Raw genomic sequence first — 22,147 nt, 5'->3', positions numbered from 1 at the left:
ACAGCAAAATCTACAAAGGAATGGTTCACAAATAAACGTATCCAGGTGTTAGAATGGCCAAGTCAAAGTCCAGACCTGAATCTGTGGAAAGAGCTGAAAACTGCTGTTCACAAATGCTCTCCATCCAACCTCACTGAGCTCTAGCTGTTTTGCAAGGAAGAATGGGCAAGAATTTCAGTCTCTCGATGTGCAAAACTGATAGAGACATACCTCAAGCGACTTGCAGCTGTAATCGCAGCAAAAGGTGTCCCTACTAAGTATTAACGCAAGGGGGCCGAATAATTTTGCATGCCCCACTTTTCATTTATTTATTAGTTTAAAAAGTTTCAAAAATCCAATAGATTTCGTTCCACTTCACAAGTGTGTCCCACTTGTTGGTGATTCTTCACAAAAAATAAAAATGTTATATCTTTGTTTGAAGCCTGAAATGTGGCAAAAGGTTGAAAAGTTCAAGGGGGCCGAATACTTTCCCAAGGCACTGTATATATATATTTTTTTAGCAGAGACCCCAAAGAATAAAATGGCCGTTGTTGCAATATTTTATGACACACTGTATTTGCGCAGCAGTCTTTTAAACACAATTTTTGGGGAAAAAATACACTTTAATGAATTTAAAAAATGCTAAAGACTAAAGAGTTATACAATTTTTTAGTATAATGTGAAAGACGATGTTACGCCGCCAGAATCGTATGAGAATTGTGACCTGTATTCTAAGCAAAAAAAAACATATTCTCATGTTAGCCAGAATCGTGCCGCTTTATATAGTGAGGGGGAAAAGTATTTGATCCACCTGCTGATTTTGTATGTTTGCCCACTGACAAAGAAATGATCAGTATTATTTTAATGGTAGGTTTATTTTAACAGTGAGAGAAGGAATACCAATAAAAAAAAATTCAGAAAGGCATATTAAAAGAAAAGTTATCAATCGATTTGCATTTTAATAAGTGAAATAAGTATTTGACCCCCTTCGCAAAACATGACTTAGTACTTGGTTTCAAAACCCTTGTTGGCAATTACAGAGGTCAGACATTTCTTGTAGTGGGCCACCAGGTTTGCTCACATCTCAGGAGGGATTTTGTCCCACTCCTATTTGCAGATCCTCTCCAAGTCATTAAGGGTTTTGAGGCTGATGTTTGGTAACTCGAATCTTCAGCTCCCTCCGCATATTTTCTATGTGATTAAGGTCTGGAGACTGGCTAGGCCACTCCAGGACCTTAACGTGCTTCTTCTTGAACCACTCACTCCTTTGTTGCCTTGGTCTTGTGTCTTGGGTCATTGTCATGCTGGAATACCCATCCACAATCCATTTTCAATGCCTTGGCTGAGGGAAGGAGGTTCTCACCCAAGATTTCACAGTGCATGGCCCTGTCCATCATCCCTTTGATGTGGTGAAGTTGTCTTGTCCCCTTAGCAGAAAAATCTGACCACAACACTTTCACCCAGTTCTCTGAATCATTTAGATGTTCATTAGCAAACTTCAGTTGGACCTGTTCATGTGCTTTGTTGAGCAGGGAGACCTTGTAGGCGCTGCATGATTTCAGACCTTCACGATGTAGTGTTACCAATTGTTTTCTTGGTGACTATGGTCCCAGCTGCCTTGAGATCATTGACAAGATTTTCCTGTGTAGTTCTGGACTGATTCCTCACATGATCATTGAAACTCCACGAGGTGAGATCTTGCATGGAGCCCCAGACCCAGGGAGATTGACAGTTAATTTGTTTCTTCCATTTGCAAATAATCACATCAACTGTTGTCACCCTCTCACCAAGCTGCTTGGCGATGGCCTTGTAGCCCATTCCAGCCTTGTTTAGGTCTACAATCTTGTCCCTGACATGCTTGGACAGCTCTTTGGTCTTAACCATGGTGGAAAGATTGGATCAGATTGACTGCTGCTGTGGACTCGGTTCACTCCCTTTAAGAGAGTTCTCCTGATCTCAGCTTGTTACCTGTATAAAAGACACATGGGAGCCAGGAATCTTGCTGATTGATAGGGGATCAAATACTTATTTCACTCATTAAAATGCAAATCAATTTATAATTTTTTTAAATGCATTTTTCTGGATATTTTGTTGTTATTCTGTCTCTCATTGTTAAAATAAACCTACCATTAAAATGATACCCCTTTCACACTGAGGTGTTTTTCAGGCGCTTTTGGGCTAAATATAGTGCCTGTAAAGTGCCTGAAAAACACCTCCCCTGCAGTCCCAGTGTGAAAGCCAGAGTGCTTCCACACTGGGGCGCTGTGCTGGCAGGATGTTTAAAAAAGTCCTGTAAGCAGAATCTTTGGGGCGGTGAAGGAGTGGTCTATACACCGCTCCTGCCCATTGAAATGAATGGGCACCGCTGCCGAAGCACCTGCAAAGCGATTTGGCAGCAGCGCTACATGGGCACATTTAACCCTTTCCTCGGCCGCAAGTAGGGGTTAAAAGCATCCCGCTAGCGGCCAAATAGTGCTGCTAAAACGTCAGGAAAGCTAAAACTAGCAGCGTTTTACTGTCAACGCCCGCCCGCCACAGTGTGTAAGCAGCCTTATAGACTGATCATTTCTTTGTCAGTGGGCAAACGTACAAAATCAGCAGGGGATTAAATACTTTTTTCTCTCACTGCATAAAGTATAAAGACATAGGCATATCACTATATATACACTAATATTAGATCTCACATGGGTATGGGGGTGAATAAATCTTAAAATGGATCTTCACTGCATCTTAGCACCACACACCAAAACACTATTTAAAGCATAACTAAAAGCAAGGGATTAGAACACCGCACAAAGTTGTTGGAAAATCCGATCGTTCAGAACGAGGTGACAGACAACACGTACAACGGGACTATAAAGAGGCCAGTAGCCAATAGCATTTGTCTTTATTCTGAGCATGTGTGGCACTTTGTGCGTCGGAATTGTCTACACACGATCGGAATTTAAACGATTGGATTTTGTTGTCGGAAAATTTTAGAACAAGATCTCAACTTTGTGTGTCGGAAATTCCAACGGAAAACGTCAGATGGAGCCCACACATGGTCGGAATTTCCGACAACACAGTCTGATGGCACATTTTCCGCTGGAAAGTCCCGCCGTGTGTACAGGGAATTAGAGTTATGACACAGGGGCAAGCACACTTTTTTGAAATGGCTGCAGAGTCATTCTCAAGGCTCAATACAATGTGGAAAGTATGGATGTTATGCTATGCAGTTACCCAGCTGTGCTATTTTTGTTTTTCAAGCTGAGAGATGGTTTACTCTTTTCATATTTGTGAGATGTGACTCTTTCTACACTACCGCTACTGCAAGTGACTGAACTTTAATTTTCTACGTTTTTAATTTGGAACTAATTTGCTCCATTTACAATTCACTAGGAATTTTGCATGCTCACTAGCAAGTTTTTGTGTTGCATTCATGGTGCTATCCTCATTGAGTTTGGTAGGGATTTTTACTGTTGCTCAACTACTTACATATGTCTGGATCCATTATTCTAGAGCATGGTTGCACTCACTTGCTTGTCACTTTTTCAGTTACTTTTTCAGAGCCCCCTACGGCACAGGCCAGTAGCAATCGCTACCCTACATTGCCACCTGTGCTCCACTGTATCCAATGATTCGCTCAACATAGCCACTTCTAAGTTTACACTGATCGAGACATTTGCAACGTCCCATGGTCCTGTAGGCTGTAGGGCATTGGTAGACTATTTCTAGGTACGATTTTCGGACCATGATTAGTGTATTACAAATGTTTATGTCATTTAATTTGTACAATCTAATGAGAAGCTGTATTTGCTCTGCAAATTAGCTTTCTGTTCAATAAAGCATCCTTTTGACTAAAAAAACAAATAAAAAAACAATGCATGAAGCTCAAAAAGGTGCATAAGCCTCTTTGAAACACATAGGGCATCCTATTGAAAGGATCAGTTGCCCTTCGCATTTAGCATGACAACATGCAAAAGACAATCAAAACTCCTGACTCCTGGTATCATAGTGTGATTGGGACCTACATTTGTGTGATTGGGGCTTCAGTCAGCTTTCAGCAGCTTAAAACCACTGGCAGAGTGCCAAGATTCCTCTCTTTATAGAAAATAGGGCAAAAAATAGGATTTTTGTACTCACCTTTTTTCTGAAGTTCATTGATGGACACAGCATCTTCATCTTAACCTTAGGGTTATATCGCCCCTTTAGGAGAGGACTAGGTAGAAAGTGTTAAAAAACAGCAAAACTGCACAGTACCGCCCAGGGGCGGTTGTACTGGCTATAACCCCTCACACAGCATCCAGCAGCTCAGTTTGTCAAAATCAGTACAAACATAAATAGGAGGGGTGGGTGCTGTGTCCGTCAATGAATTTCAGAGAAAAGGATTTTACGGTGAGTACAAAAATCCTATTTTCTCTTTCGTTCACTGATGGACACAGCATCTTCATCTTGACCTTAGGGACGTCCCCAAGCAGTGTAAAAAAAAAACAGGGGTGGGAACAGCAAGAAAGTAACTCCACCCATAACAACCAGAACTCCAACCTTAAACAGCAGCCTGCAAAACCTTGCGGCCGAAGCAAGCATCCGAAGATGTGCTCACATGAACCTTGTAAAATTTAGTGAAAGTGTGAATGGTCGACCAGGTCGCTGCCTTACACACCTGAGAAGCAGATGCTTGATGTCGGAAAGCCCAAGAGGCACCAATTGCCCAGGTAGAATGTGACGTGATAGGAAGGGGAGGCGCCTGTCCCCTTATGGCATAAGCCTGAACCACAATCTGTCTGATCCATTGAGAAATGGTGACCGACGAGACCGCCAGGTCCTTCTTCAGACCAGTCACCGATACAAACAGCGAGTCCGACTTCCATAAAGGAGCCATAGCAGACAGATACACCCGCAGAGCCCGGACCACGTCCAAGCAATGCAAAGCAACCTCTTTGGGGTGTGACGGCTGAGGACATAAGGACGGAAGCACAATGTCCTCATTTAGATGAAAAGCCGAAACAACCTTTGGAAGAAACGAGGGCTGTGGGCGCAGCACCGCCTTATCCTTGTGGAGGACCAAGTAGGGAGACTTGCATGACAAGGTCGCCAACTCAGAAACCCTCCTGGCAGATGTAATAGCCACTAGAAAGACTACTTTCTGAGAGAGTGTCAATAAGGTGATCTAAAGTGAAAAATCAACCAGCGCTAAAAACACAACAAATACAGTGAGAAAATATATAAAAATGCAGCTAGAATACTGTAGGTCAAATTACCAAATCCCACATTTCAAAAATCAAAAAATATCAGTACAGCGCAAATACAAAATAATACAAAAAAAAAATTCCATAAAGTGAAAAATAAAAAGTCCATATAGTGAATGATAAAATGTAAGGGAAAATTCAGAAAGAGTCCACTTGTGCAATGTGTCTTCAATCAATATATCAAGTGACGATGTGATCCCTTCACCATTGAGCAAGTTGAACTCTCACCTCAACAAGTGGACCCCTGATATATCAGATAGGTCAAAAACGCATGTTCCCATCAAGGGTAGATCATAAGGTTAGATCATAAGGTTACAGCAAGCCAAGCGGAAGCATTTCCAGGTAAGGTTCTCCTCCGTATCATCAGATCAATGTGGTATCATATATGAAAAAGAACAGGCAAATCTAGTGCTCTCCGTTGATGCCAATTTATTAAAACACATAAATAAAAGACAAATACCACTCACATTTGTAAGCACTGATCTCCAGTGCTGAGTGCTAAGACAGAAAGTACCATGCATGGATCAGTGTGTCAGCTGGCGGATGACGTCACGACGCAGGTCACGTGGTCCGTACGCGTTGCGTCCCAGAGAGTAGGCGGGACTTCATCAGCGGTGACGGAATGACGTCGGACGGCCGCTTTTATACCAACACACTAATATAGAACCAATACAAAGCGGAGTTATGCGCAAGACAGATACCGTAGACAGCACGTATCAAACGTGACACCGGAACATAGATCTGCGCTCACTCCAAACACAGGAAGGAGAGAGAAAGTATTAAAAAATATATATGCTATAGGGAAGTTAAAACCAAACCAGAGAGAGACAAAAATATAGTCTGCTGATTAGCAACAAGATGCAATCCTCTAATTATTCTCACATAAACTATGTAGAGAAAGAAAGGGGATATTGCCTAAAGAAAGCAGTACAATATAATCTCCTGGTAAGTCAAATATAGCCAAAATAAAAACCTAGTAAATATACCCGCAATGCCGCTGACGCCATCAGAAAGCTACACTGATCCACACATGGATTAATAAAATTGAGTACCAAAATATAAATCAAAACAAAAATAAAATAAAAATAAAAATAAAAATAAAGATAAAAATAAAAATAAAAATAAAAATAAATAAAAATAAAATAAAAATAAATGAAAATAAAAATAAAAATAAAAATAATAATGAAATTAAAATAAAAATAAAAATACAAATACAAGTGCAAAAGGAAAAAATTCAAATACAATAAAACAATTCAATTATCTGTCCGAAATGAAACAATTTAAATCAAAATCCACGTTTAGACCTCTCGGGGCAAGAACCCTTGTTTCATGGATCCAATAAGATTCACGTTTGCTTAATTGGCATATGAAGTTACCTCCACGCCAATGTTTGGTTACCTTCTCAATCCCCCAAAAGCTCAAACTCTTGGGATTCTGAGAATGCACCAATTTGAAATGGCGAGATACATTGTGGGTCTTTTTGATATTATTTACGTGTTCACCCAACCTCACATGTAGGGGTCTAGAGGTTCTGCCAATATATTGGAGACCACATTCACATTGTAACATGTATACCACCCCTGTGGTAGAGCAGGTGATAAGTTTATCGATCTTATATTCCTTATTGTTACTTGTAGCTATAAAAGATTTTCTCCTTTTTACATTGCATCTGGAATGTCTGCATGCCGTACACCTACCGTACGCATAGAAGCCGGATAAAAAAGAGAAAAGTCTACTTTCAGTTTGTACAGGGGGATCGATAACACTCGGTGCTATTTGGTCACGTATTGATGGAGCCTTCTTATATATGAAAGAGGGCCGTGCAGGTAACAAAGGGCCCAACACTCGATCCTGTTTCAATATAAACCAATTTTTGGCAACAACTTTTTCGAATTTCTTATACTGTACGTTATAATCAAGAACCGGCTTGGTTTGGATGAATTTATCAGCACCATGAACGGTAATGAAAAAAACATCCAGTTATCATGGAATATCAGCCAAGAACGGATGGTGTTTCTTGATCTTGAGATCACCAAAGCGAATGATGGGCTAGTATTAAAAAATCATTTCAAGCCAACTGATCGGAATTCGTACATTCCCCTGGGGAGCTGCCACCATAAGTCTTGGTTATGCAATATCCCCAGGGGACAGTATGTTAGATTAAGACGGAACTGCTCTCGCATGGATGATTTCATGCATCAAGCCCATATCCTATCCTCTAAATTCCAAGAAAAGGGATATGATCGTTCTGTTCTTGAACATGAAATATCTTTGGTCCAACAGATGGATAGATCCCTTTTGGTTAGAGATAAGATAAAAGAATCAGGAGTGGAAGGGGTCAATTTCAGAATGGTTCTTGATTATAACGTACAGTATAAGAAATTCGAAAAAGTTGTTGCCAAAAATTGGTTTATATTGAAACAGGATCGAGTGTCGGGCCCTTTGTTACCTGCACGGCCCTCTTTCATATATAAGAAGGCTCCATCAATACGTGACCAAATAGCACCGAGTGTTATCGATCCCCCTGTACAAACTGAAAGTAGACTTTTCTCTTTTTTATCCGGCTTCTATGCGTGCGGTAGGTGTACGGCATGCAGACATTCCAGATGCAATGTAAAAAGGAGAAAATCTTTTATAGCTACAAGTAACAATAAGGAATATAAGATCGATAAACTTATCATCTGCTCTACCACAGGGGTGGTATACATGTTACAATGTGAATGTGGTCTCCAATATATTGGCAGAACCTCTAGACCCCTACATGTGAGGTTGGGTGAACACGTAAATAATATCAAAAAGGGTCTTAAGACCCACAATGTATCTCGCCATTTCAAATTGGTGCATTCTCAGAATCCCAAGAGTTTGAGCTTTTGGGGGATTGAGAAGGTAACCAAACATTGGCGTGGAGGTAACTTCATACGCCAATTAAGCAAACGTGAATCTTATTGGATCCATGAAACAAGGGTTCTTGCCCCGAGAGGTCTAAACGTGGATTTTGATTTAAATAGTTTCATTTCGGACAGATAATTGAATTGTTTTATTGTATTTGAATTTTTTCCTTTTGCACTTGTATTTGTATTTTTATTTTTATTTTAATTTCATTATTATTTTTATTTTTATTTTCATTTATTTTTATTTTTATTTTATTTTTATTTATTTTTATTTTTATCTTTATTTTTATTTTCATATTTATTTATTTTTATTTTTATATTTATCTTTATCTTTATTTTTATTTTTATTTTATTTTTGTTTTGATTTATATTTTGGTACTCAATTTTATTAATCCATGTGTGGATCAGTGTAGCTTTCTGATGGCGCCAGCGGCATTGCGGGTATATTTACTAGGTTTTTATTTTGGCTATATTTGACTTACCAGGAGATTATATTGTATTGCTTTCTTTAGGCAATATCCCCTTTCTTTCTCTACATAGTTTATGTGAGAATAATTAGAGGATTGCATCTTGTTGCTAATCAGCAGACTATATTTTTGTCTCTCTCTGGTTTGGTTTTAACTTCCCTATAGCATATATATTTTTTAATACTTTCTCTCTCCTTCCTGTGTTTGGAGTGAGCGCAGATCTATGTTCCGGTGTCACGTTTGATACGTGCTGTCTACGGTATCTGTCTTGCGCATAACTCCGCTTTGTATTGGTTCTATATTAGTGTGTTGGTATAAAAGCGGCCGTCCGACGTCATTCCGTCACCGCTGATGAAGTCCCGCCTACTCTCTGGGACGCAACGCGTACGGACAACGTGACCTGCGTCGTGACGTCATCCGCCAGCTGACACACTGATCCATGCATGGTACTTTCTGTCTTAGCACTCAGCACTGGAGATCAGTGCTTACAAATGTGAGTGGTATTTGTCTTTTATTTATGTGTTTTAATAAATTGGCATCAACGGAGAGCACTAGATTTGCCTGTTCTTTTTCATATATGATACCACATTGATCTGATGATACGGAGGAGAACCTTACCTGGAAATGCTTCCGCTTGGCTTGCTGTAACCTTATGATCTAACCTTATGATCTACCCTTGATGGGAACATGCGTTTTTGACCTATCTGATATATCAGGGGTCCACTTGTTGAGGTGAGAGTTCAACTTGCTCAATGGTGAAGGGATCACATCGTCACTTGATATATTGATTGAAGACACATTGCACAAGTGGACTCTTTCTGAATTTTCCCTTACATTTTATCATTCACTATATGGACTTTTTATTTTTCACTTTATGGAATTTTTTTTTGTATTATTTTGTATTTGCGCTGTACCAATAAGGTGATCTCCCTAATGTTTTCAAACAGCGGTTTCTGATGCACCGAGAGCACCAGATTCAAATCCCCCAGAGGCAGCGGTGGTCGAACCGGAGGGGCCACATGTCGAACCCCCTGAACAAACCTACTCACCAAGGGTCACTGAATAAAGACAGCCAAAGCTGATATCTGTCCCCTAATGGTGCTTAAGGCAAGTTTCTGATCCACTCCTCGCTGCAAAAACAGCAGGATCCTGGAAACTGAGTATGTGTGTGGACACCACCCCATCTCCTCACACATGGAGATGTAGGCCTTCCGCGCACGATGATAAATCTTCAGAGAAGATGACTTCCGCATAGTGGAGATTACGGAATCTGACAGACCTCGGCCCTTTAGCACCTGGCTTCCAACAGCCATGCCATCAAAGCCAGTGATGGTAAAGCAAGATGAAGTATTGGACCTTGCGACAGAAGGTCCTCCCGCATCGCCAGCCGCCAAGGAACATCCGCCACCATTCGTACTATGTTGGCACACCACGGACACCGAAGCCAATCTGGGGCAATCAGAATCACCAGAATCCCCTCGGCCTCCACTCTGGGAAGCAGACGTGGTAGAAGTTTGAGTGGGAGGAAGGCACAAATCAGCCGATTAGGCCCCCATGGAGCCATCAACGCATCTGCCGCCTCCACCCAGGGATCCTTTGACCTGACCACAAACCTTTGTACCTTCCGATTGAGTCAAGAAGCCAGGAGATCCACATCTGGCGTGCACCACCTTAGGCAAAGGAGCCAAAATACATCCGGATGTAGCGACCATTCCCCTTGGTCCAGCATCTGACGACTTAGGTAGTCCACTTGCCAGTTTTCTACGCCCGGAATGTACACGGCCGACAGAGCTGCTCTGCCCACCGCAGGATGTCAGCAACCTCCAGTGCTGCAGTCAAGCTCCTTGTTCCTCCTTGATGGTTGACATACGCCACTTCCGTGGCGTTGTCCGACTTGGTCCTGACTGGATCTGTGACGCTGTCGAGAGGCTCTGCCTGCTTGCCCAAAGATCAAGCACATTGATTGGCAAGTGAGAGTCTTCCTGGGCCCAGCGACCCGGGACCAACTGTACACCCCAAAGTCCCCCCCAACCGGTCAGGCTGGCATCCGTTGTGATCACCGTCCAATGAAGAGGAAGGAACGACTTCCCGGACCGAAGGGCCGGCGACCTCAGCCACCAGAGCAGGGAATCCCTGACTAGCTGGCTCACCCAAATTTGCCAATCCAGGGACAACGGAGATTTGTCCCATTTGGACAGGATCTCCTTTTGCAAGACTCGAGTGTGGAATTGAGCATATGGTACCGCCTCGAAAGTGGCTACCATGAGACCCAGGACTCGCATGCAAAAACACAGTGACAACCACCTGCAGGACACCAAGAACTTCACCGCAGCTTGAAGAGTCTGCAGCTTGTCCGAAGGGAGAAAGACTCTCGCCTCTGAGGAGTCCAGAAGAAAGCCCAGGTAATCCAGGTGTTGAGTTCAGTACCCAAGCTCCCGAAGAGTTTGCATGGTGATTGCCACATCCTCCCTTAATTCTGAGACAGAAGCTGCCCTCAGAAGGAGGTCGTCCAGGTAACCCACGATTGCGATCCCTGCCTTAGCTAGCACCTTGGTGAAGACCCTCAGTGCCGACGCCAGGCCAAAAGGGAGAGTTACAAATTGGCAGTGCTCGTCCCTGACCGCAAATCACAGAAACCTCTTGATGGATACGGGGACATGCAAGTATGCGTCCTTGATGTCCAGGGACGTCAGAAAATCCCCCTAATGGAGTGCAGCGACCACTGAGCGAACTGATTCCATCTTGAACCTTTGTACTTTCACAAAGCTGTTGAAGGCCTTGAGGTCCAGGACTGGATGGACCCCTTCCTTCTTTGGGACTACAAACAGATTGGAGTAGAATCCCTGAAACCTTTCCGGCATCGGTACAGGCCCTATCACCCCGAGCAGCAGCATGTCCTGTACTGCCCCGAATAGGGCTTCCCACCGAGCCAGAAGAAGATGAAGGTTGGAGGGAAAAAATCTGTTTGGTGGACAAGAAAGAAACTCTATCTTGTATCCTGCTGAAACCAGTTCGCAGACCCACTGATCGGAAAGTAGGGAGGTCCACTGAGCTGCAAACTCCCGTAGGTGACCCCCCCACCCGGGAGTCGGGCAGGGGCAAACTTTCATCCGGGTAACAGTTTTGCTCACAGGCTTGTTCAGCTTGTGAAACCAGGGACGCTTTTGTCCTTCAGCGGGCACCTCGTCGGACTGGGAACCCTTACCTCCCGACCTGGGCAGACAAAAAATCCGCTTCTGAGTTGAAAAGGAGGGCCCTTGCCTACGGCATGGCTCCTTACCTATCCTAGACTGTGGGAGCAACGTACTCTTACCCCCAGTAACATTCTAAATAATGTCATCCAGCGAGGCTCCAAATAGCCTCTCTCCCTGGAAGGCCAAGTCCACCAGTGCTTTCTTAGATGCCTGGTCTGTAGACCAACATTTCAACCAAATCAGGCGATGTAGCACTACTGCTGATACTGAGGCTCTAGAGAGCAAGGGGGCCATATCTAAGGCTGCATCACAGACATAATTAAAGCCCTGCACCAACTGGTGCGCCAGCTCCACGCAGACCAGGGAAGCCTGTTGCTTCTCCAACTCACGGTGCAACAATTTAGCCTATTCAGTAAGCGTCTGTGACACCAGGGCTGTGGCTAACACTGGCCGCAATGCTGACCCCACCACACAAACATGGACCGGGCAACTGCCTCGGCCCTCCTGTCAGCAGGGTCCTTGAAAGCAGCGGTCCCTTCCACCGGAATCGTGGTTACCTTATTTAACCTGGATACTGGGGGGTCAATAATAGGTGGAGATGTCCATTTCTTCAGTAAACTCTCCTCAAAGGGGTAACGCACCGCGTTTCGGGACTGAAAAGGCCCCCTGTGGTTTTCCCCACTCCTGGTAAATAAACTTATCAAAATAAGTTGGGTAAGGAAACACCTTAGCAGTGCGGGCCAACTTGTGGAACCCAAAAGGGGCCGACACTTCTGCAGATGCCCCCGCCGTATCCTCCATCTTTAGGGTATCCCGCACCGCTGTGATAAGTGCTCCTACAAGCGTTTTTTCCTGCGCTGACCCGGACATGGAGTCATTCTCACTGTCCGAAGGGTCCTGGTCCGCATCCTCTGACATGTCGGAACAGGGGCCACCTGCCACAGCGGGGCCCGAGTCTGAATCAGAGCTTTCCCCAGAAGACGGTGGGGGAGGGGATGCTTTTTACCCCCCTTGCGCCCGCATGCTGCTTCCACCCTGGCAACAAAGGCCTGCAGGACCACCAACAGAGCATCCATAGGCACCGCAGGTGCAGGGGAACCGGTTGCCATAACAGGGGAGTCTGGGGAAGAAGTGCCACTCACCTGTCACCACTTAGGGACCTAAGGCAAGTCACACAAAATGTCCACCTTCCTAGCTGCCACAGACTGAGGGGCCCCCTGCAGGATCACCACCCTGACCCAGGTACTGCACTGTGCTGCTGCTGTCCGCTCTCCCCTGTGTCAGCCACAAGGTGTTATGTGTAAAAAGCGAGTTGTTCTAGAAGGAAACAAGCACCCAGCACTAGAGGCAAAACAAGCTGAGGCTACTAGAAAATAGGCGCTGGCCACCTCAGCAAAAAACGTCTGAGGGCGCCGGGAAAATGGCAGCCGGACTTCCAGAAAATGGGCGAAAGGAATAAACGGCGGCCTCCGCACATGGCATACACACCAATACACCCCACCGTGGCACAGAAACAGAGAAGAGGATGAGCGGACCCCCAACACCCAGCGCAGCCCCCTGCCATGACCCAGAGCCCCCCCGGAGGACCCTCGGCCAGGTACTTTCCCCTCCTGTGTAGGGACACAGTCCACGGACAGACCCATCACCCGAGCAGTACGGGGAGACTACCAGGATCTATATTATCCAGCCTCTCACCCAGCCCGGCTGTTCATTGTAGATCACAGGAATCCAAAGTGCAGAAAAAAATAAAAAATTCCCAGGCTCAATGGTCCCACTGGAAGCCAGGTCCTTCTACACTAGGCAGAAAAAAACTGAGCTGAGCTGCTGGATGCCGTGAGGGGTTATAGCCAGTAGGGCCGCCTCCTAAAGGGGTGATATAACCTGAAGGGGAAGATGAAGATGCTATGTCCAACAATAAACAAAAGAGAAATTTGTATTTTCAGTATGCCTGCCCTGAACCTTGAAAATAATTTTTTCCACAATGTTTATAGCTACAGAAATGAATAAGGGCTTGGTTTAAAGTATTGTTACTACTTGCTTAGAATATATAAATACCTTAGAGTGCATTGTCTGTGTACAGGTTCACTTTAAAGACATTCACAGAAAATAATATGCCCCCTATCATGTCCCAATATGTATTTAACCTAATTCAAATGAATGAATTTGCTTCTGTATATGCCAAAGCTATAGATTCAACTCTATTCTCGCTAAATAATATGCCCAAAATTGTGCATTACTATATACATAATCTCACCAAATAATGCCTTCTTTTTATAATAGAACACCATCTATACCAAATAATATATTTTCTCTAACTATGTAATGGATAAAGAATTAGCTGATCCAAACCAAATAATATGTCCTCAATCATGACTCACTATAATTAACTTTATTCACAATAAATAACATATACTTTGTCATCACCACACACTTTACCCAATCCTTAACAAATGATATGCCCTATGTAATGTCTAAAAATATACTGTACATAATCGCAATAACAAAAATAATATGGCCTATGTAATGACTACAGGATTAACTTCAACCACACCAAATGCTATGCCTTAATCATGTTTAACTATATACAGTATGTAACCAAGATTATTTAAAACATTGTATCACTACATTAAACAATCACCTGTGCCTACCACAATTGTAAAGAAAAAAAACTATAAAATGCGAATAAATATGTGGCCCAAAGTCTTTTCAACAAATCTTTGAATTTTATTTTATTCATTTTACTCCACATATTTCTGTGATTCACACATTGCATAGCTAGAGAGTTTATTTCAACATTTTCTGGTTCAGCTTGACAGCTTCATGTGCCACTATGACAAGACACATCATTGTGTTGATGTGGGGACCTGTCAGTTTTTTTTTCACTCAACCAGCAGCAATATGTGATGCAGGGATCTCTCTTGCTGAGCAAGAAATAAAATAAGATAAACAGTATGTGTATGCCCAGCGTAAAATACAGAATAGTACTGCTTCCATATAAATTATTGTTAAAAATAATAAATAGAAAATGTCAATTGTGTACTTCCCGTGACTCGATAATCCATTGCATGTTACACAAAAATGTTTGTGCTAGAAAGTTTATGACTGACCTTTAACATCTAAGCGTATGAAAGGAATGCAGAAGTACATAACATATTTCAACAGTCATTAGCTTGGCATATTTCAACATAATGGCTTTTCATTAGCCACTATTAGCTTTGATCAGAATCGTTCACAGGAGAGCTTACCTCTTCTTGGCCTCCTCATACTGCCAATTAAGTCTCACTCTGTCCACCAGTCTTGATTTATCATCATAGCCATACTGTATGGAAAGAATATCAATAACATTACTAAGCAAATAAGCATAATTAGGCTTAAATGAATAACAAATTTTAAAAGAAAATAGTTTTTTGCAAAAACTTGTAAATTGTTGTTCAGGTGATAAGCTTAAAGCCCAACTCCAGGAATTGTAACAAAACTACCCTTTCATACATGAAGCCATCATCCAGTACAATGCAGGGTCAACAGCCCTGAAAGGGAATCACTGTAAGAGCAGTTTTCAAAGATCTTGGAGTAGTGTTTTTCTATGGAATTACACTAACCCTTCTGGTAGACCATGTTTTCTATCTTCTCTCAATTGAAGAATACAGCCTCCATCAGGCTCTTCAGCATTCAACACATGCAGGATGCCTGTGTCTTCTACCACATGTAGTTCAATCCTACAGAGCACGATGGTCAGGGCTCAGTGGAAAGAGCCACAGCAACAGTTGGGGTACACAGGCAACCCGAAAATCCTAGAAGGGTTGAATGCTGAAGAGTGTGATGTAGAGGGCAGCACTTCAATCAAGATAAGATTGAACAGGCTACCACTGTGATACTTCTTCTATTATGGGTACCTGCTTTGGAGAAATTCAGCGCTGATTTACTACTACTACTACTACTACTACTACTACTACTACTACTATCTGTAATCTACTTTGTACTGTTTTTAGAATCACTTCTTCACTGTAAAATTCTAGAAAATTAAGAAGGTACTCCTACCTCTTTTACATATGGAATGTCACAGGCTAGCCCATCTCTGTTTTATTAAAAATAGTTAAATTCCCACAACATTAATGTCACAGGACATGCTCTTTGGCAGCCATGAGACATAATTTACTATGCTGTAAATAGGTAATCACATGGTTTACTGATCACACAGAAATTTGAGACTGAAAAAACCGTATCTAGTGTTTTATTTAATAAAATGCAAAGAAAGGGGAGTAGTAATCATTTAAAAAAAATATGTTTTTCAAATATTAAAGGAGACAAGTGGTGATCAGGTGAAAAGTGATCAAGTAGGTCTGTAAAGACTTCTCTAGACTCTTACATTTTCTTTTAAAACCTGTCACAAAATTATCTTTTATGCTAGGTTCACACTACTGCGACATGGGATCCGTCGTGTAAGACCCCAAGTCGCATGACATGTCAAACTCAATGTTTCCCTATGAGAGTCTTAATTGATACTACACAAGTCGCTCCAAGTTTAAGAGTTTTTCACACTGAGATGCTTTACACACGCTATAGCGCTAAAAATAGCACTTGCATAGCGTCTGTAAAGAGCCTCTCCAGTGTGAAAGCCAGAGTGCTTTCCCACTGGAGCGGTGTGCTTGCAGGACAGTAAAAAAGGTTCTGCAACCAGCATCTTTGCAGTGTTGTAGGAGCGGTGTATTGAAATCAATGGGCAGCGCCACTTTGCCACCGGTTTTAATCCATTTTTGGGCGCTAACAGGCGTTAAAAGTGCCCCGCTATCGGCTGAATAGTGCCGCTAAAACAACAGTAAAGTGCCGCTAAAAATAGCAGCGATTTACCGCCCCCAATGCCTCGGTGTGAAAGCGGCCTCTGAAAAGATTCCTGCATTACACTGGTCCAACTTGGGTATGAGTTCAGGCTTGTACAGGCTCCTAAACAGCATCCAAGTTGGATCAAGTCAGAAGGAAGTCATACGACATTGCCATCGCAGCAGTGTGAACCAAGCCTAAATGTATTAGGACTTGGTTGCACTGGGGCAGAAAAGTTCTTCAGGTACAAAATACCTAGTTTTAACACAAATTAAAAATAATCCACATTGTTACATGCTTCTAGACTTCATACTTTCTTCTGGTTACCTGCACTGAATTAATGAGTGACAGCTAAATAGAGAAAAGACATCCATCCTAAAATGGAATGAAAAAAGAGATTTGGATGCACATATCCAATTTTCCACACACAAATAGTATATGAATATCTTACATCTGAATGGACCGGACACTTCAGTATACATTCAGGGATGTTTTTCAAACCAGAACTATGTAGACTACACAGGCTATAATGCCGTTAGAGAGATCTAACTTCTTGTTGATAGCCACCTAATCTGTAGCATCAATGTGATATTAATAAATAAATAAAAATAAAACTATCACTATAGACCTAGCCTAATCAACAAGCATTCATTTATCATGCATGATCAGGAATCTGCTGATAACAGATGCAGTATTCAGTGACGAGGGTTCTAAGCTGGAAGTCGGATTCTGAGGGTGCACAATGTTTCTGGGGTTCTAGAGGTATCTTGCAGAATCAGTTTGGAAATGTAAAGGCATTATTGGTACCTAGATATCATTGAAATGCTAGTTTGTGGGACTTGGGGATACTGAAAAGTTTGCTTCTTTTTTCCCTGTGCTGAAGCCACACAGCATCTGCATAAAGAAGTTTCAGCTGGGTCCTGTATCTAGTGCATCTTGTGGTTTTGTTCCTTCCTATGGCTGGGTCCATACGCCTATGGATAACTAAGTCTTCCATGAGTACAGAAATTGGGACCAATGAGGCAGTGGCATGCAGGTGCAGTAGGCTCAGGACATTTTTCAAGCAAAGGCTGGGCAGGGCTACACAGGAAAGATCTACGATAAAGTGGCTATTTCCCTCAGTGGGTTAAACTTCAGGAGGGCAGAGAAGAACTTATTAAGGACTTCATTAAAAGTAAAATTATTCTATAACACTTCCTAAATACTCAAGTCTTTTCTACCAGACTGAAAGTATCATGATGGAAAATCAAAGTAAAAAAATGTATTAAAAAATCTGTACCTGCAAAAAAGCAAATAAATACCTTTCCTGTGTCCCATGCTGATTAACACCACTCTTATGCAGTAATTCCCAGCTAAAGTTCCTTATGAAACTGACACTGTGTTGAACTCCTGTGCCCTTTGCCGCACTCTCTGGTAACTCCAGCTGATCCCTACATCACTATAGTATAGGGATGGGGACCAGAGGAACTACTGAGTGCAGTGAGGAACAAAAATATCTATACTGGAATTTGCATTTTTTCAGCTGTAGATTATTCTGCATTGGAGCCAGGTTCAGCAGTTTTAGCAGCCAGAAGTGTAAGTATTTGCTTCTTCTTGCTTCAGGTATAGTTTTTTTATTAAAAGAAAGTTTGTTTAAAGTGCATGTAAACCCTAACAATACATTTCTCTTATTTGCTCCCTTTTGGTATATTATCTGTTTTATAAGAGAAAAAAAAAATCCTGTTCTACTTGTCAGAACTTTAGGAGTGTCATTTGTCATGTGTTCCCTGCCTGTGTTATCTTAAAGGGGTTGTAAACCCTCCTGTTTTTTCACCTTAATGCATTCTATTACTGCAATCATCTGTAGTGCTGCAGCCTCCCACATTTTACTTACCTGAACACTGTCATCCTCTGTCCAGGAAGGAGCACACCATCTCTAGCTGGTGTCTCGTGTCCTGATTGGACAGATTGATAGCAGAGCAGCCATTGGCTCACGCTGCTGTCAATCAAATCCAATGACGCAGCGCCAGGGGGGTATTCTGCATTCTTTGTGAATGGACACAGACTCGGGAGCACGCCCGCACGGGTGTCCACCAAGGAGAGTGCTTCTCCAACATGGACACTCGATGTGGGGACGAGCCACCAGCGCCGCTGTGGGACCACAGAAGAGGAGGACCGGAGTGGAGGTAAGTATGACATGTTTGTTATTTAAATTAAAAAAAAAGAGAGTTTGCAGCCCCTTTAAAGAGATTTAGCGCTTCCTGTTCTTAACTTGGACTACAAATCAATCAGTCCCTATGTTGTGGATAAGAAGACAGTGGGAGTGGCTGAGTAGTTTAGCAATAGTCAACATGCAGATTGACAACACTCAGTTCACAAAAATGTGTGTTGTCAGGCCCACAATGGAAATTAAATGTTATTAAACCCACACTAGTAAATTCAGTCTGTATATGCAGAAAAACATGCTTTTTATACTCACTATGGAACCTAAGAGGTTAATTCACAGCATTGTGTAAAAAGGCTGTCTGATAGTACAGATCATTGGAGGCACTCTACACATGCTCAGTTTGGTGTGTACTGCTAGAGTTTTTTTTTTTTTGTGATTGTTTTTTTGGGGAGAGGGTGCATGTGATCAGCACAGAGCCAATCAACACTGTCCAGACAAAGTCAGGGGTCATGCAGCCAGACTTTTTTTTTCATTGACATAAGGTACATGTACAATAGGCATGCTGCTGTTCTTACATTATTAGCTTTCATCAGTGCAGGAAATGAAAATAACAGAGAACCCCTTACAGAGAACAGACCAAATGCAAAGCCATGTAAACAAACTATAGTTTCAGAAAATATGTACTTGCAGTATTAGGTTTTTTTCATAAAGGGTAACTTCTATTTTTAAGTTTCCCTCATACTCAGTTTCTTTTTAAGAGACTCCCATGGTTTCAAGTCACATATGGCTTACTTCCTCATACCTTTGAATAAGAATGTGCACAAATTACTGTTAGGAATTTTTCCCAGTTCCAATTACCAAGCAGATCAGCGTCCAAAACCAGGTTTTGAAGTTACATTATATCCCATGAAATCTTCAGATTTCAAGACTTGGTTTTCACTGCCAAAAGTGGATGCAGCACTGCAGAGGTTGGCCAGACATGTTGCCCTCCAGTTGGATGACCCAGTGACCTTTAAAGGATGTGACCACAGGGTTGATTCAAACTTGAAAGAAGGATGTGGTGCAAGGAGGTTATTGCGTTAACTCCCAGCACTTTCTTCTGAGAAACCTGTTTATAAAAATATCCCAAACATGCCAGAAGAAAAGTGGGCACTGAAATTATATATAGAATAATTCTTTAAAGCAAATGCCATTCAGCTAGACCCCACAAGTAAGAGGGAAGGTGTATTTTCTGCTATATTCTCACTTTGAATGGCATACAGGAAATTGTGTGCAGTTCTGAATCTGAAGTGTCTGAATTCCTACATAAGAGTTCCACAATTTTGGGCAGAGATGCTTGGGACAATCAAGACTGTCTTTTTTATGCCCCTTTCACACAGGGTGGATGCTCAGCTGGGAATCTGTCTGCTGATTCCCACTGAACAGGTGGATGGCTGGTCTGTGTCCGCTCCGGCTTATGCAGAGAGGACACAGACACAGACCGCTCCTCTCTGGGTGGTCGGATATAAACAGACCAATAGAGAATGGGGAACGGATGCCCATCCATCTCTTTTTAGCAGGTCAGATTGACTTTTGGTGGGTGTAAATGGACATCCACTGCTCCACAAAGGACAATTGAGGGTCTACCTGTGTGAAAGGGGTCTAAGAAAGAGATTGCCTCCTGCTGATTGACCTTATGGGTGCATATCTGCATATTACAATTAAAGAATGGCATTGCAATATCCTGAAGTTTGCCTTCCTAGGTAAAGAGTATCAATGCAGATGTTTCCCATTCAGTCTGGCAACCACTCCAAAAACATTTACAAAGGTTCCATAAGCAGTAGTAACTCTAGTCTTCATAAGATTCAAAATTTCCACTACTTGATGATTTTCTGTTCCCGTCGGGCTCTAACGATCTCTTGATTTGTCAAAAAGATCAATTACTTCACTTTGCTTCGATTCAGGTGGGTAATACATTTTCAGAAGAGTCAGCTTTAACCAACCAAGTTTATTTGCTACCTGGGAGTAAAGTTTTATACAGTAAAAACAATATTTCATCCACCAGACAAAATCCACCAAATTGAAACACAGACTCATTGGTTGCTGTCTCGATCTTTGTGCCAAGCCAGAAGCTGCATAAGTCTCCTTGTTAACCCTAAACTGTACCATCCCTCCCCCTCCATGGACTCATTGGTCTATGATGATCCTGCTCCTCTCTATTTTCCAGATATGGAAAGGACAATCTTTGTAGCAGACGATTCTTCTTCTGAAAGGAGTCAGGACATTTTTATAGTGGTGGATAGTCAAGTCCAATCTCTACCCAAGCAGACCTCTCAACCCTGGCGAATGGATGATTGTTTCTTTTTGTTTTCAAAGGAGTTTATTGGAAGATAACAAACAAAATATAGCATACACTGTGGTGAAGCATAAATAGTTATACAAAGCAAAAGATGCAAATTATATAGCACATATCGTATATGTTCAACAATGAATGAACATCGCGGATAGGTAAAATAGTGATACGACTAAAACAACATGGATAACCTGAGAAGCAACTTTTGAGACAAGTAATACCACATGAATCCAAGGGAGAAGAATATTGGTGAAAAATCAGAAAAGACAAAAGAAAGGAATATAAGGAAAAGAAGAGAGGGTGACAGAACAGCAGAGCAAAACGAAGGAGAGACTAGCACAGTTAATAGAGAAGTCTAAAGGTAGACCAGGGTTTCCATTTAGCATCATATAAAGGGATAGAGTCATACAAAGTGTGGTGAATTTTTTCAACATGCATCATGAGGTCTATACGGGAGATAATCTGGGAAAATGACAAAGAGGGAGATTTCCAATTCAGTGCTATAGACCATAACATGGCCAGGCAGATCGAGTGGATCAAACATCTTAAATGTTTAGGGGCGTCTGGTGGAGCAACAAACAATAAGGCATGAGATACATTCAAGTCTATAGTATAACCAGCCACCTTATTAATCATATCAAAAAGCAAACCCCAGAACGGTTGAATACGGGCACAGTCCCAAAAAATGTGTTTAAATGAACCCGGACAGGGGCAACCCCTAAAACAGGTGGGGGAGGCCTGGGGAAACATGCGATGTAACCTTTGGGGCGTATAATACCATCTGGTGAGCAACTTAATAGCAGTTTCTCTAAGGGAGAGAGATTTAGAGCATTGGCGCATGTTCCTCCAGGCTCGGTCCCAATCCAGGGTGTCCTGATCCAATACAAGTTCACTTTCCCATTTGGCTCGGTATGGCAACTCTACAGTCTCAACCATAGAGGACAGGGACACGTAGAGGTCAGAGATAAGGCCCTTCTGTCTAGGAGCCGTGAGGCAAATATTCTCAAAGGAAAACCCTTGGGGACGGGAGTAGGGGCCAGGGTAATGTTGTGAGAAAAAATGGCGTATCTGCAGATAATGAAAGAATTCTGA

At 42.3% G+C, this 22,147-nt stretch overlaps 1 protein-coding gene across 1 annotated transcript in view; it reads right to left on the bottom strand.

Moving 5' to 3' along the window:
- WWC3 (WWC family member 3) overlaps positions 1–22,147 on the bottom strand; it is a 274,579-nt gene that overhangs the window by 85,670 nt on the left and 166,762 nt on the right. The window contains exon 8 of the mRNA XM_077480846.1: positions 15,005–15,078. Within this exon, the coding sequence (XP_077336972.1) occupies positions 15,005–15,078 (74 nt within the window). The remainder of the gene's footprint in view (positions 1–15,004; positions 15,079–22,147) is intronic.

This window comes from Lithobates pipiens, unplaced genomic scaffold, assembly GCF_037356315.1.
Source record: "Lithobates pipiens isolate NorthernLeopardFrog02 unplaced genomic scaffold, aLitPip1_a1.2 Scaffold_16, whole genome shotgun sequence".
Lineage (NCBI taxonomy): Eukaryota > Metazoa > Chordata > Amphibia > Anura > Ranidae > Lithobates > Lithobates pipiens.
The sequence above is the reverse complement of the archived record's forward strand: the minus strand, read 5'-3'. Positions and strand labels throughout refer to the sequence as shown.